The 15,131-nt window shown below is 44.4% G+C and overlaps 1 protein-coding gene across 1 annotated transcript; it reads left to right on the plus strand.

The window, feature by feature from the left end:
- Nucleotides 1-2,063: 2,063 nt before the first annotated feature.
- On the plus strand, nt 2,064-4,023 carry LOC123114887 (uncharacterized). Its single transcript, XM_044536263.1, has 3 exons — nt 2,064-2,351; nt 3,757-3,849; nt 3,934-4,023. The coding sequence occupies exons 1-3, from the start codon at nt 2,064-2,066 to the stop codon at nt 4,006-4,008; spliced, it is 456 nt and encodes a 151-aa protein (XP_044392198.1). The 3' UTR covers nt 4,009-4,023.
- Nucleotides 4,024-15,131: the final 11,108 nt, after the last annotated feature.

Raw genomic sequence — 15,131 nt, forward strand, 5'->3', positions numbered from 1 at the left:
TTTTAAAATAATTGCCGTATTACAAGTTTGTTATTTTTCTTGGGAACTTGGCCACATATAATGACACAATGCGAAGGTTTCCCAATTTTTTGTTTTTTTTGAATTTTTTATGCCCGTTTCAAAATGCGGTCAAAACGGCGGGCTTGACCGTTCCTAGCTAGTGGTTGAATCTTGGAAAACTTTTGGTGTTTCTCTGATTAAATAGATACTTATGTACCTAGAAATGATTTTTGTAAAAAATAAATAGCGAACTATGAGGCAGCTGCAGTTCAAATTTGACCCGCTTCCAACTGAATCGGTGGAAATTTGTCTTTTTCACGAGAGGTGGATCAAAACTTTTTACACCCAACCATTTTGTCAATTGTGCATTAAATATGTCCTAGTATTTTAGAAAATCAATATTGTCCAATTTTGCAACAATTATTTGGTAGTTCCTTCACAAAAAAACCTCCTTTCGGGCACTCAGAAAATGAAAAATGGTTTTTTCGTCCAAAGAAAATGAAAACTTCCTTAGGCAACATTGTTTGCCATTCCAATATGCACCCTTGTGCACAATATGAGATCATTTGAACAAACTATGCCACGAATGTGGCCATAAGATTGATCATTTGGCTTGAAAGCCATGAATCTTTAGAGATGATAGCTCATTTCTGAGAACACTTTTTTAAAATAATTGCCATATTACAAGTTTGTTATTTTCTTGAGAACTTGGCCACATATAATTACACAATGCGAAGGTTTCCAAATTTTTTGATTTTTTTTGAATTTTTTATGCCCGTTTCAAAATGCGGTCAAAACGGCGGGCTTGACCGTTCCTAGCTAGTGGTTGAATCTTGGAAAACTTTTGGTGTTTCTCTAATTAAATAGATACTTATGTACCTAGAAATGATTTTTTTAAAAAATAAATAGCGAACTATGAGGCAGCTGCAGTTCAAATTTGACCCGCTTCCAACTGAATTGGCGGAAATTTGTCTTTTTCACGAGAGGTGGATCAAAACTTTTTACACCCAACCATTTTGTCAATTGTGCATTAAATATGTCCTAGTATTTTAGAAAATTGTTTTGGTCCAATTTTGCAACAATTATTTGGTAGTTACTTCACAAAAACACCTCCTTTCGGGCACTCGGAAATTTAAAATGGTTTTTTCGTCCAAAGAAAATGAAAACTTTTGACAACCAATCATTTTGTCAATTGAACATTAAATATGGCCTAATATATTATAAAAATGATCTGGCCCCATTTTGCAACAAATATATGGTAGGTCATTTAAAAAAAACTCAATTTACGCACTCGAAAATAGAAAATGAATTTTTTGACCAATTTAGATGGTCATAACGTCGTACTGTATTCTGATTGGTCCGTGGACGCATCACGCGGATCATGCATCGAATACCGTCGGATGATCGTGGATCCAACAGCAGTCATCAGCCCTTCCACACCATCCCCGAAACCCTACCTCTGCCCTGTTGTAATTTTACATCCACCCCCCGCCTCCTTTCTTTCCCTCGCTCTCTTCTCCTCCTCTCCCCTTCCAGACCCGCCCGCACACCACTCCTCCTCCCTTCCAGATCGCAGCCGCCACCTCCTCCTTTCTAGATCGCCGCCTCCACCTCCCTCCGGCCGAGCTCCCCGCCATCCATGGCCTTCCCCATGCCCTCCTCCTATCTCCCATCCCCTTCCCTCACCGCGAGCCCTTCTCCTCGCGAGCCCTCTCTCTCTCCCTCCCGCGACTTCTCTGCTCCACTCGATTCCGGCGAGTTGAGGCGGCTCTCGCCGGCGCGCAGCACACCCCGGGCTCCCCTCACGGAGCTCTTCCCCCCTCCCGTCAGATCCGTGTCTCGCACCCTCTAGTGCAAGCCCGCAACATCACCCGTGGCTAGGGTTCCGGCCGCCACTTTAACTTCGTCGGGATCTGCCACATGCGACGACGGCGAGGCAAGAGGTGGCCGGATCTAGCACCGGTAAGCCCCTCCCCTCCTTCTTCGTGCAACATCTCCTCACCTCACCTCGTCTCATGCTCCTTTTTGTAGATATGCGTTCACCGTGTTCCTGGTCTCCGGCTATGGTGAGGGGCGGGAGCATGCGCCGGAGTTCACCTCCTCCGGGCGGGCGGGCGGGCGGGGTGGCCTCCTCCTGCGGGAGGCGGCCGGGAGCACTAGGCTTGGATCACGGACGTCGGCATCATCTTCTCCGACTCAGACTAGGGCACCACTGCTCCCGTCTCCAATCCCTTGCCATTAGAGCACGGACGCCACTGCTCCCGCCTCCAGTCTTGACAGGTGACAGCCGACGCCCTCATCTCCTCCAGCACTGGTTGTCCCTGTTTCCAGTGCCGATCCTGGCCTCGTGGGTGAGTTCTTCGAGAATCATTGCTTCCGGCCGGTTTCCACTTATACACTGAATCTCTGAACTTGTTGTCCATGTTATAGTGTGTGCTTGCTTGCACAGCTTTGTACTATCAAAATAGAGTGCGTGCTTGCTTGCTGTCCATTCAACATGGGAATCAGGCGGGTTAGTTTGGTTTATTTGGCTCTGTTGTTGCTTTGGGCTAGTTTGGTACGTATGGGTTCAAATGGGTGCTTAATAGGAACGGACTGGATTGGTCTATGTTGAACAGAAAATCGAACTGGACTGGGGTGGTTTGGTTTGATGTCGTACAAACTGAAATGGTCTGAACCCGGGGGTTCAACCGGCACTGCCGCACCAATCGCAACCCACATGAACAAACTAATCCCAATGCTCAAGTGTTTCTCTGTGTTGAGAGTGGATGTGTTGACGCCCAGGACATGTTAGTACTGTAACCTGTAAGTTGTAAGCTGTAACTGATGTAATCCTGACGTAATGAAAATTGCTTTGAGGATCTGTCAATTATACAGAGCTCTCCATGCCCAAGCTGAGAAATTCTTGTTGTCAATCTGTTTGATACCATCATTTTCTTACCATCATATTATATGTGCCGCTCAACATTCAACCTGCTTTAATCTGTACTAGTATTCAGTTTGTACCTCATCTAGCACACTGCCTAAAATTGCCACTATTCTTTCAATGAAATTAGTAGAATTACCTTGTGATTCCTCTGTTTGCTTCACATTATGGTTGCTCTACTGCTAGTGTCTTACTAGCTTGTTTTGACTCATCGTGTTCCCGCTTGTAGTTGATTTTCCATGTGCCTAAGTATATGGGTAGTAAACGTGCAAGCAAACATTTGAGCTCAAACCCATCCATGCTATGTACTATACTATACTGAAGAAGTAATGTAGATGAATATATATGCAGTTTTTGAAACCATCCTCTAATCTTTGCTTGTTTTTACAGTTTGGTGCTACAGTTTAAACCATCACCTAATATGTGCCTTATCTAGAAATTTTGGCATGAAATTAAATCTAGCTGCTTGTTTACATTCAAAGTCCATATATATGATGCTGAAATAAATGAACACCATATATAGAGAACTAGTACTAATTTATGTTCTATATATAGTGGCCGTTCAAACTTGTGAAATATATAGAGAACACCATATGTAGAAATTTTACATTACATACATTGTGCTATATATAGTGGCCGTTCAAACTTGTTAAACAACCTTCTGTTGTTGTTCCTGTAATCTCTGATTTGTAGCATTGTTGGTTTTGCTCTTTTTTTTGTCTTAAAACTTGATGGGCCAAAGATCCTTTGTTTGTATGTTATCATCACTATGATCTTCAGTTTTCCATACACTGTGATCTTCAGTTTTTCATTGCGTGTTTTTTCTGCAGTTTGCTTGGTGTGTGGACAGGGCCAAAGGACAAGATGCTTCAATCCGGCGAGGACAGAGCCAAATGACCAAAGTTTGTTCATCTGTTGCCAAGGTGACCCCTCTCCTCCTCCTCTCTATTTTTTGTTCATTTTCTCATATGATCTGATGCATGCTCTCTTGCTTGGTGTGTGTGCAGTTTGGTACCATCCCGTGGGGAGGGCCAGGGACAAGCTGCTCCGATCCGGCGAGGATTCCCACCATCTATTGTTAAGGTGATCTCTCTCTCTCTCTACACACATATATATACATATCCTGTTATGATGATTCTCAGCCCCGCCCCGCCTTTAAGCTATGCATTCAGAAGAAACATGTTGGAAATATGCCCTAGAGGCAATAATAAATTAGTTATTATTATATTTCCTTGTTCATGATAATCGTTTATTATCCATGCTATAATTGTATTGATAGGAAACTCAGATACATGTGTGGGTACATAGACAACACCATGTCCCTAGTAAGACTCTAGTTGACTAGCTCGTTAATCAATAGATGGTTACGGTTTCCTGACCATCGACATTAGATGTCATTGATAACGGGATCACATCATTAGGAGAATGATGTGATGGACAAGACCCAATCCTAAGCCTAGCACAGAGATCGTGTAGTTTGTATGCTAAAGCTTTTCTAATGTCAAGTATCTTTTCCTTAGACCATGAGATTGTGCAACTCCCGGATACCGTAGGAATGCTTTGGGTGTACCAAACGTCACAACATAACTGGGTGGCTATAAAGGTGCACTACAGGTATCTCCAAAAGTGTCTGTTGGGTTGGCACGAATCGAGACTGGGATTTATCACTCCGTGTAAACGGAGAGGTATCTCTGGGCCCACTCGGTAGGACATCATCATAATGTGCACAATGTGACCAAGGGGTTGATCACGGGATGATGTGTTACGGAAACGAGTAAAGAGACTTGCCGGTAACGAGATTGAACAAGGTATCGGTATACCGACGATCGAATCTCGGGCAAGTATAATACCGCTAGACAAAGGGAATTGAATACGGGATCGATTGAGTCCTTGACATCGTGGTTCATCCGATGAGATCATCGTGGAACATGTGGGAGCCAACATGGGTATCCAGATCCCGCTGTTGGTTATTGACCGGAGAACGTCTCGGTCATGTCTGCATGGTTCCCGAACCCGTAGGGTCTACACACTTAAGGTTCGATGACGCTAGGGTTATAAAGGAAGTTTGTATGTGGTTACCGAATGTTGTTCGGAGTCCCGGATGAGATCCCGGACGCCACGAGGAGTTCCGGAATGGTCCGGAGGTAAAGATTTATATATGGGAAGTCCTGTTTTGGTCACCGGAAAAGTTTCGGGTTTTATCGGTAACGTACCGGGACCACTGGGAGGGTCCCGGGGGTCCACCAAGTGGGGCCACCAACCCCGGAGGGCTGCATGGGCCAAGTGTGGGAGGGAACCAGCCCTAGGTGGGCTGGTGGGCCCCCACAAGGGGCCCAAGGCGCAAGGGAGAGTGGGAGGGGGCAAACCCTAGGGCAGATGGGCCCTAAGGCCCACCCCAGGCGCGCCTCCCCTCTCTCCCCCTCTGGCCGCCACCCAAATGGCATCTGGGGGCTGCCGCCACCCTTGGGGAGGGAACCCTAGAGGGGGCGCAGCCCCCTCCCCTTCCCCTATAAATACTTGAGGCCTAGGGGGCTGCCCAACACACGAGAACCTCTCCCTCTTGGCGCAGCCCTACCTCTCTTACTCCTCCTCTCCCGCGGTGCTTGGCGAAGCCCTGCTGGACTACCACGCTCCTCCATCACCACCACGCCGTTGTGCTGCTGCTGGATGGAGTCTTCCTCAACCTCTCCCTCTCTCCTTGCTGGATCAAGGCGTGGGAGACGTCATCGGGCTGTACGTGTGTTGAACGCGGAGGTGCCGTCCGTTCGGCACTAGGATCTCCGGTGATTTGGATCACGACGAGTACGACTCCTTCAACCCCGTTCTCTTGAACGCTTCCGCTTAGCGGTCTACAAGGGTATGTAGATGCACTCTCTTCTCTCTCGTTGCTAGTTTCTCCATAGATAGATCTTGGTGATTCGTAGGAAAATTTTGAATTTCTGCTACGTTCCCCAACAAAACATTCTATAGTAAAGTATGGGGTTGTTGATTAAACTGCTGTTGTGTTCACTTCAATGAGAAAAAGTGTAGTTAATTCAGGTTGTGAACATTTCTTAGGAGTTATATTAAGACACATACTGTATGAGAAAAACTGCTGCTGTTGTGTTCACTTCAATGAGAAAAATTGTTGCTGTTGTGTTCACTTCAATGAGAAAAACTGCTGTTGTGTTCACTTCAATGAGAAAAACTGCTGTTGTGTTCACTTCAACTGAGTTACTCCTTTTTTGAATGGAATGTTCATAATATATTGTCTCCAGTTTTTCTAATTTTTATCAGCTGATTCATGTAACAGGGCGTCCGTGGAAGGCCCAGTCCTGACTCTCCAGTGAGCCGGCATTTGATCACTATTGAAGGAGCTACATGTAGAAGAAGAAAATACTTGTAGAGCTTGTAACTGATTCCCATAGTTGTAGAGCTTGTAACTGATTCCCATAGTTGTAGAGCTTGTATCAGCTAAGCTTGTATTACGTGTAACTTGTAGAACTTGTAAATGCTACAGCTTGTAGGACTTGTCATTTGTAGAGCTTGTAAATAAGCTTGTGTATGCTACAGCTTGTAGGACGTGTCATTTGTAGAGCTTGTATTGAATCTGGCTATTGTTATTTGAAGTATCTTGTGTGTTTTTCCTTGCCAATTTAACTACTAGTTATTTTCTTATTGTCAAATTGAAATATGAAGAATCTGGGCCTAATAGCTAGGACCCACTTATCAGAACCTGACAAGTGGGATCTGTTTGACTAGTGGACCCATTTTATAAAAAAAACTAAAACTATTGTACAAAAAGTCCATGACCCATAAAATAAAAAGGCCAAATTGTTGGGCTAGGCCCATGTAGCTAGAGAAAATTAATAGAGAAAATATACAGTAAAAAGGCCGAATTGTTGGGCTCGGCCCATGTAGAAAATCGAATTGGACCGGGCTGAATCTTGTTCCACATTAGCTTGCCACGCTGGATGCCTACGTGGCCTGGGGGAGGTTGCTAGTGACCAAAACGCCATAGTAGGAATATTTTGGTCGTAAACGTCTTTGACCATTCCAGAAGAAAGGTCGCTATAGTCAGTTTACGACGGCCAGCTTTTGACCTTCTGTTTTTGGTCACAAAAAGGTCATAAATGGAAATTTGTGACTTTTCAGTGACCAATAGTGGTGGTCATAAGTTGACATATTTCTTGTAGTGACGGTCGCCAGTGTCGCCACAATCCCCTGGATCCATCTGATTCACCCACAAAGACAAACCGCAACCCGCGTCCGTGGTACACCATCGTGGACGACGACAACTGCCACGGTGCTGCATCCACGGATATCCAAAGTTCCCTCCTGGATGCGCATGCACTTTGGTCGTTGACGCAACATCCAGCACCATTATTGCCAGTTGAAGACCGATCCTGTCTACCAGCGCATGCTAGAGACATCGCTCCCCTTCTCCTGCCTGCTGGTGAAGGATGCATGTCTATGGCGCGACAGTCATTGGTTCCTTCACCATTGTATGGTTCTCCTCCTTGGTCGAAACAAGGCTCAGCATCCACACACTTGGATGGCACCGGCAATGACGACTTGGACGTGCCTCTCACGGTAGGTAATGATGATGTGGAGGCACCCTTGACTGGGGGAGACGCAGCTCTCAATGCCCCCTTCATGGTAGGATATGGATCTTGCTACTTGATCGGCATTGCGGACGAGAACCGTTGCTTCATAGCCAAACCACCTGGCAGGGCCACAGGCTTGGAGACATTCCTAGAAGCAAGAACATTCCTTTTGACTATAGCACCTGTCACATCCCACTGCAGTGCACTGCTGGAACAGAACAACATGAGTGGAGGTGCAACATCGGGCGAGGAATCTGGCCTAATGACATAGATCCGAGAACATGTAGTGGAGCGGACACTTGGCCCTCAACCGATACATATCAAATGGCTATTACTCTGTCTGGGTGTTTTAGGTATAAACGGAATGCAACGTTCTTGAACCATGCCAATATGACATGTGGACCGTCCCTCAACTATCGCTTGCAGGCACATGCTCCACTAGAGTTTTCATCAGTAGAGAGAAAACAAATCCGATCAATGGCTTCTTTTTTTTGAACGGTCACAGGAGGGAGAGTTTCCCCACTAGAATATATTACTCCTCAAAATAGTGCACCAACAAATTACAATAGAGCAACAAGACAGGAAGTAAGGAACAACAGCCAGGACCTAGCCGCATCCCTTTGATCCAAGTTTTTGAATGGAAAAATCCACATGCTATGTTCTTGATGGAGATCTTAGTCGGAAGCCTTCCATATGTAAAGGTGAGTGAACTATGGGAGTCCCAAATCTTCCAAATAAAGGTGAGGGCGACCAAAGGCCAAATGTTGTGGTCGAGTCAGCGGCGAGATCGTTTCCCTACGGTCAATGGAGGAGTTGATGGCGAGGTGTAGCCAAATCTGCGAGGCAGGCTGGCAGTGGAGCACCATGTGAGAAACATCCTCATGAGGTGCGTCACACATTAGACAAGAGGAGTCGTTAACAATGCATTTGCAATGGACGTACAGAAGAGCTTCACATATATCGACACCAACACAGACTCCATCTGGACTTCCAAAGTCCCCATCAATGTCAAGATTTTTTCTTGACTCTTCTTCAAGGACATGCTCAACACCAAGGCATTCTGTGGAGGGGGAAATGATATCCTTTGTTGTGGCAGTAAGGAAGTCCTTTAAAAGAAACATAATAGCAACAGCTCCATAAAAGCAACAGAGGTTAGCCAATAAGCCATTTTCTCGAATTGTAGCCACTAGAACCTTATCATGAACAGAGTGAGAGTAAAGGTTGGGGAAAGCTTTTTGTAGTGGGGTATTAAGTAGCCATGAGTCTAGCCAAAAAAAAGTTGATTGACCGTTGATCGTTAAAAACAAAGGAGATATTTTGGAGGGAGGGTAGTTGTTGATTGACTGTTTTCCAAAGGAAAGATGGGTTAGGGGTGGTGTTTGCAATTGCAGTGGAGTACCGGTAGCGGCACCATTGCATCCACCATAGGTCAAGTTGTTGAAGAATCCTGAAAGCAAATTTCATAAGTAGAAAATCATTATGAACAACAAGATTTTTGAAACCTAGACCACCAAAAAATTTAGGCTTGCAAACATTTTTCCAAGCGAAGAGACATTATCAATGGCCCCTTCGTCCTCTAGCTCATGCATAGCTCAGGGCCAAGAGGCACCACCTCGCTTGTCCTTGCCGTATGAACTAGTTGCTGATTTTTTTTTGAAAAAGGGGTCTTACACCTAGAACATATTTCTACATTCTACGGTTGCCGTCTCCACAAGCACAAGATAAGATCACCCTGCTCAAAAGTTTTTTTTCCTTCAGATTCATCGTCCATGTTTACCAAATTTTCCTTTCACCGTATTCTAGTCTAGGCAATATCGGTAGGTCAGTTGTACATTCCCACATTGAGATTTAGTACAAACTACAAGTCAAACCAGCAAAAAAATGGTTAGAGAAGGCACTATTAAGTACAATGCAGCGCAAGTTGTTAAATTGTTGATTTGATCTAGAAGGAACTCCATCTCCCCATGTGCCATCATACGGATAGGGGCGGACCAGGATTTGAACTTTACGGGGCGAAAAAATAGCTATACAAGAGATCTTACACAAATGTATATCGGTACTTAAATATAAGCTCAGTCTATGAACAAGTAATAATAACATATCCTCTACATTTGAATATATTCTGCTTGTTTGACTTTACGTATGTGTCCATTGGACGAACAAGTAGACAATCTTCTCAATGGTGAAATTTTGTAGAAGATTATTCTTAATATAGCCAATCCTAGATCTGCAAATCTCCCCATGTGCATTACTAAGCAACACTTCCCCCATGATTAAAAAATTGAAGAATGAATAAATTTGACCTTGACTACTCTTTTATGTGATTGCATATAACAAGACAAGCTATTATGTAATCTTGTTTACCATATATCTGCAAATTAATAAACAATATTGGTATCTAAACCAAACTATAATATTAATATATGATGTACATGAGGTACGACCATAGAAGGCATCTGACAAAAGCACGTGCAGCAGCAAGCCAGCAACATCATCACGGCGACCAGAGTTCGATGAAGAGTATGACCTCTGTGAGGGGCGGCTACTGGCTTTGTCCTAGGGACACGATGAGATCGGGTGAATGAATCAATCATCTCCTCGCTTAGGTACATGCATACATTGCCTTCTTTCCAACTATTTGGGCATGTATCCGAGTCTTTAATCCAACGGTCGATTACTTGTTGCAATGGGCTGGTGGTAGCCTCTTGGGCTTGATCTTACTGAGCAGAGGGTTTCTCTATTGGCCGGCGACTAATTGCGATAGTTTTAAGTGTGGATGAAATTATCTTTTGAAGCACAAGAGTAAGAGATTCATCACCAAACAACCTCGATCTTGTTAGTTTTGGAGTGGGTACGCCTCCTAGATTGGCTAGGTGTGTTTGGAAGCCTTTCAGGTGTGAAGGAACTGAGAAGTTTGTATGGGCTTAGAGATCGCCTACTTCGTGAAAATCTACCCTGAGCGAGGCTAGACCTTCATGATTGTATTCCATGATGGCATAGGTGTTTGCTCCTTCGTGGACCCTTAGTGGGTTAGTCCTTCGTGTGGCGTTCCTCCATGGAACTCGCAGCTGGGATTTTCTGTGATCCTAGAAACCATAGTGGTTTGAAGCCTCCATCAATGTGTAGTAGGATAGTGCCAAACTATCCGAACCATGCGAAAAATCATCATCAAGCCATCCCGTGTTTGCATTCCTCTAACCTTTACCTAAGCGAGGAGATGATTGATCAAGGTTTCAACTTGTGCAATTTGTTGTCTTCCGCGCATGTACTATATTAGACTTGCATGTGTAGGGTGTTTCTAGGATACCGGTAGAAAAATGTATAATTGCTAAACAAACTTAAAATTGGGGGAAAAGTCCCTTTGATTTTCTTGTGGTCAATTCACCGCCCCCGTCTCCGGACTAGACTAAACGACCCTACACTTAACCCACTTAATTATGAAGTGAGGTTATTGCCATTTAAATTATCCATTCCCATGTGGCTCATTAGGTGGACATTGGTACATGGGCAAACCTGCCTAGAGAATCATTTAGATGGGTATATTTTGATGGTACAACTTATTTAGGGATACAAGATCTTGTACAGAAGTGTGTTAAGTAGACGAACCTTGATATTTGTTAGTTAAGTAGACTTATTATCTCTATTTTACATTATATTATGCATTTTATAGTACAAGGATAAAATCATCACATGAATAGAACATATGAGTTTGGACCATTACATCATGTCCATATGGCATACTACAACTACTATTGTCTTTTACAGTATTAAATGTGGGATACTTTGTGAATGATGTACTATTTGTGCTCTCAAATTATTTAGTAATCATAAAGCTTAGTTTTTACCCTTCATTTTCTTAGTAAGTACATGTAAGATTTGTTTATTATTGATGTTCGATAGGTATTTATTGTGCTATAACTCCCATGTAGTATTTTGTCTTAACCGTGGGAAGATGCTTCCATTAATCTTTACATTTATTCTTATAAGATATCAGCTAGTGGCAATTCATTCACCCTACCAGTCGTCATCAAAATTACCTATTATTTTACTAGGAAATTGTCATAGTTGTCATCAATACTATGGATGGCGAATAATTGATTCAATTGATGAGTATTCTAAGAAAAAAGTATCCTGCACAAAGTTAAGGACAATGTTTTTTGACAATGAAACTCTTTTTTCCATGATCATAGCGCACCAGTGCGTATGTGTCCATGCAGACCCTCTAAGTGAGGTGGTCAAATGATCATCAAGCAATTTCTTTTTTACATTTTGAAGGCGTGTATTCTCTTACTTTATTAATTGCAGCTAAAAACTAATAATATAACTTTACTTTTTATGAAGCTCGGCTGGGCATGAAACATCCACTAGTAGAAAAACACCTAATAGTCCCGGTTCGTAAAGGCCTTTAGTCCCGGTTCATGAACCGGGACTAATGGGCCGTTACTAATACCTCCACCCATTAGTCCCAGTTCAAACCAGAACCGGGACCAATGTGCCTCCACGTGGCCCTGTGCGCCGAGCCCAGTCAGGTGGCCTTTGGTCCTGGTTGGTGGCTCCAACCGGGACCAAAAGGCATCCACGCGTCAGCATTCCATTGGCTGGGGTTTTTTTTGAAAGAAGGGGAGGTTGGGGGTTTTGGGGGGTTAATTTAGGTGTTTCATATATTGTGTTAGCTAGCTAATTAATAGAGAGAAGTGTCCTCTCTTATGTCCATTCTTGGTCGACGCTACATACTATATATACATAAGTGATCGAGAGAACCATTCAGTACAGAAGTTCGTCATGCATACCGAGAGAAGTGATCGATCGACCTTTCCTTCTCCGAGAGATTGGTCGAACAACAAGTTTTCATATCATGTATCCGACGCTACTGGCTACATACATGTACAATATGTATAAGATCTCTTAATTACAAACCCCTAGCATTTGAAATCAATTTCCACATGGTATTCTCCGGCTTTATTGATGACGTGGTCAAGAAAGAATCCTGCCAATTCCTCTTGAATTGCTTTCATGCGATCTGGTTCTAGGAGTTCATTCCACATCTGCCACGTCTAATTTGAAGAAGGGGGTTAATTAATACATATATATGAATGAAACTCAACAGAAATGATGGTGTAATAAAATGAAATTGTAAATATTATTGCTTACGCACTTCATATTGTCTTTGAGAGTAGCCCCGCTTGTTTTTCAAAGTCGCGGTGTGGATGAACTCGCACACGTAGTATCCACAGAAATCATTCTCTTCCTCCTGCCACAAGCACTTTACGAGAAATAGAGGTCAATCAAACTGATAATGAAGCATTATAAATGGCATTGATGAAAGTATAGCTATAGAATCAACGGGAGATGCGCGCAACTAGCTAGCCAGTAGTACTTACTTTCGGCCATTTATATGTCAGCTCCTTCGGCAGTCCCGGAGCTTCTGCGGTGAACTGTTTCCAAACCCTGCAAGACAAAGAAAATTATTATTATTACTTGAGATATCAAGAAATGAACAAAAAGTTACCGATATGGTGCGATAATGATCGATTGAACTTACTTGCTAAGCATTTCAGTGATGTCCGCATAGGATTTGGGATCTTTCCGTCTCGAGTCTAAGACGGTTACTAGTCCACGCTCAAGCTTAATCTCCAGAAGAATATAGTGGTACCTGCGCACGCATGCATAACTCATCAATTACATTACTATAAGCTCGCTTGAGTAATAAGGGAAACCGAATATGCACACGACAGTAACACTCACGGGCCGTTGTAAGGAAAGAGTATGGTATCTTTGTTTTGATTTTTGATCAACGATTGTAGCAAGTTGTCCTCGGCCTCTTTGACGTTCTTTTCAACCAGAAATACATCTATGATATTTGTGTTAATGAACCCAATATCATAAATTTCTTGTTTTTTGCACTCAACGATCTTCAATTTGCATAATATATATATTGAGGATAATTAATTATAAATACATGCAATGAAAGAGCCGAGCTATATATAGAGACTTAATGACAGAAATAGTACTTACAGGCAGTAGCAAAAGACCATTAATTTATCGAGGGCCTTTTGATTGAAGAACTCGAAGAACTCCTCAAATGGAACAGTCAACAGATCATTTGCAACGAGATCGTGCTCCTCTTTAATATGCAGATACAAAGCATTCTTACCCTCAGACTCTCTGCAGGTTTCCATGTACCAATTATGGAATCTTCGCATCATTATTGTCAGAGATTTTTCATCTTTGACGAGAGGCTTCCCGTACTCGTATCTGTGTCCGTCCACCTCCAAGAAATCAGGAAGTGCATCGTCAGGGACGTAATCGTCAAGATTGCCATAACTGGCCACCGTCCCCGGAGCATTAGACACATTGAGCGGGGGGCACGATTGCTGTGCTTGTTCGCCGAGCTGGGCAATGTTTTTCCCCTTTGATCGTTCTTTTGACCTTTTAGCACTGACAGTAGTTCTCGACCGCTGGGCTTGGAGATATGTTTGTTCAGTAATGCGCTCATAGTTGGTTCTCGGCGGAGACTTTGGTGGTTTCCTCAGGGCGTTGAGAGTGCGCTTTGCTTTCACCGGATCTACCTTCTCCTCCGGAGGTGGATGTCTCTTTGCTTTCACCCCTTCAAAGAACTCCTTCACGTGGGTCCGCACAATCGTATCCTTTTCCTCCTCGGACCTTTCATACGGTAACTTCTCTAGAGGCTTGAGAGATGATGGACCGTATTTGTATTGCCTCCCGCCTCTGGTTGTGCTGCTAGACGCCGGAGCAGACGGAGCGGCTGTGGCGTCTGTCTTCTTTCGTGCTTGCTTACAAGGCGGAGGAGAAGGAGTACGACGCGCCGGAGCAGCCGGGGCGGCGGCGGGTCTCTTCCGCCCTTGCTGGCGAGGCGGAGAAGGAGGATGCTGCTGGCTGCTCGGGAGCGTCGGCGCAGGCGGAGAAGGAGGCTGAGTGCCGCCATGCGCCGGAGAAGGAGGCAGAGTGCCGCCACGCGTGCCCTGATCGTCACTCACCGGAGGAGGAGGCGGTGGAGGAGGCGGAGTGCCCTGACTCGCCGGAGCAGGAGGAGGAGGCGGAGGCGTCCAGTTCAAAAGGTTGATGAGCTCCTTCTTCCACAGGCATGGAGTCTTTAGAGCAGAACCCAGCCTAGTCTCCCCTTCACCGGTAGGGTGGTCAAGCACGAGGTCCTCAAATCCCTCCGTTATTTCATCCACCATCACCTTAGCATATCCTTTTGGAATCGGCTGGCAGTGATAAGTTATGCCGGGTCCACTAGGATAAACTTGGCCAACAGCCACCTTGACCTTGAAAGTCATCCATCGCGCCATCATGTGGCAATTTTGAGACTCCGTGATACCATCCACGGGATAGCTGGCAGGAGCCGTCAAGACATGCTCCAGCTGAAGCAGCTCGGTGGAAGCCACGCTGCTTCTCGGCTGAGATGGCGGGGTAGCTTCGGGGGAAGCTTCGGTAGGTCGTTTGCTGCGATCTGCTGCTTCTCGTTCCTCTTCTCGATCCTCTAGCCCCATTACCCTTTCATGCAGCGCTTGCAGTTGGTCCTGCTCCAGTTTCTTCCTCCTCTCGTGGGTTTTGTAACCTCCTGCGTCCGAAAAACCAACCTTCCACGGAATGGA

This window comes from Triticum aestivum, chromosome 5B, assembly GCF_018294505.1.
Source record: "Triticum aestivum cultivar Chinese Spring chromosome 5B, IWGSC CS RefSeq v2.1, whole genome shotgun sequence".
NCBI classification, from domain to species: Eukaryota; Viridiplantae; Streptophyta; class Magnoliopsida; order Poales; family Poaceae; genus Triticum; species Triticum aestivum.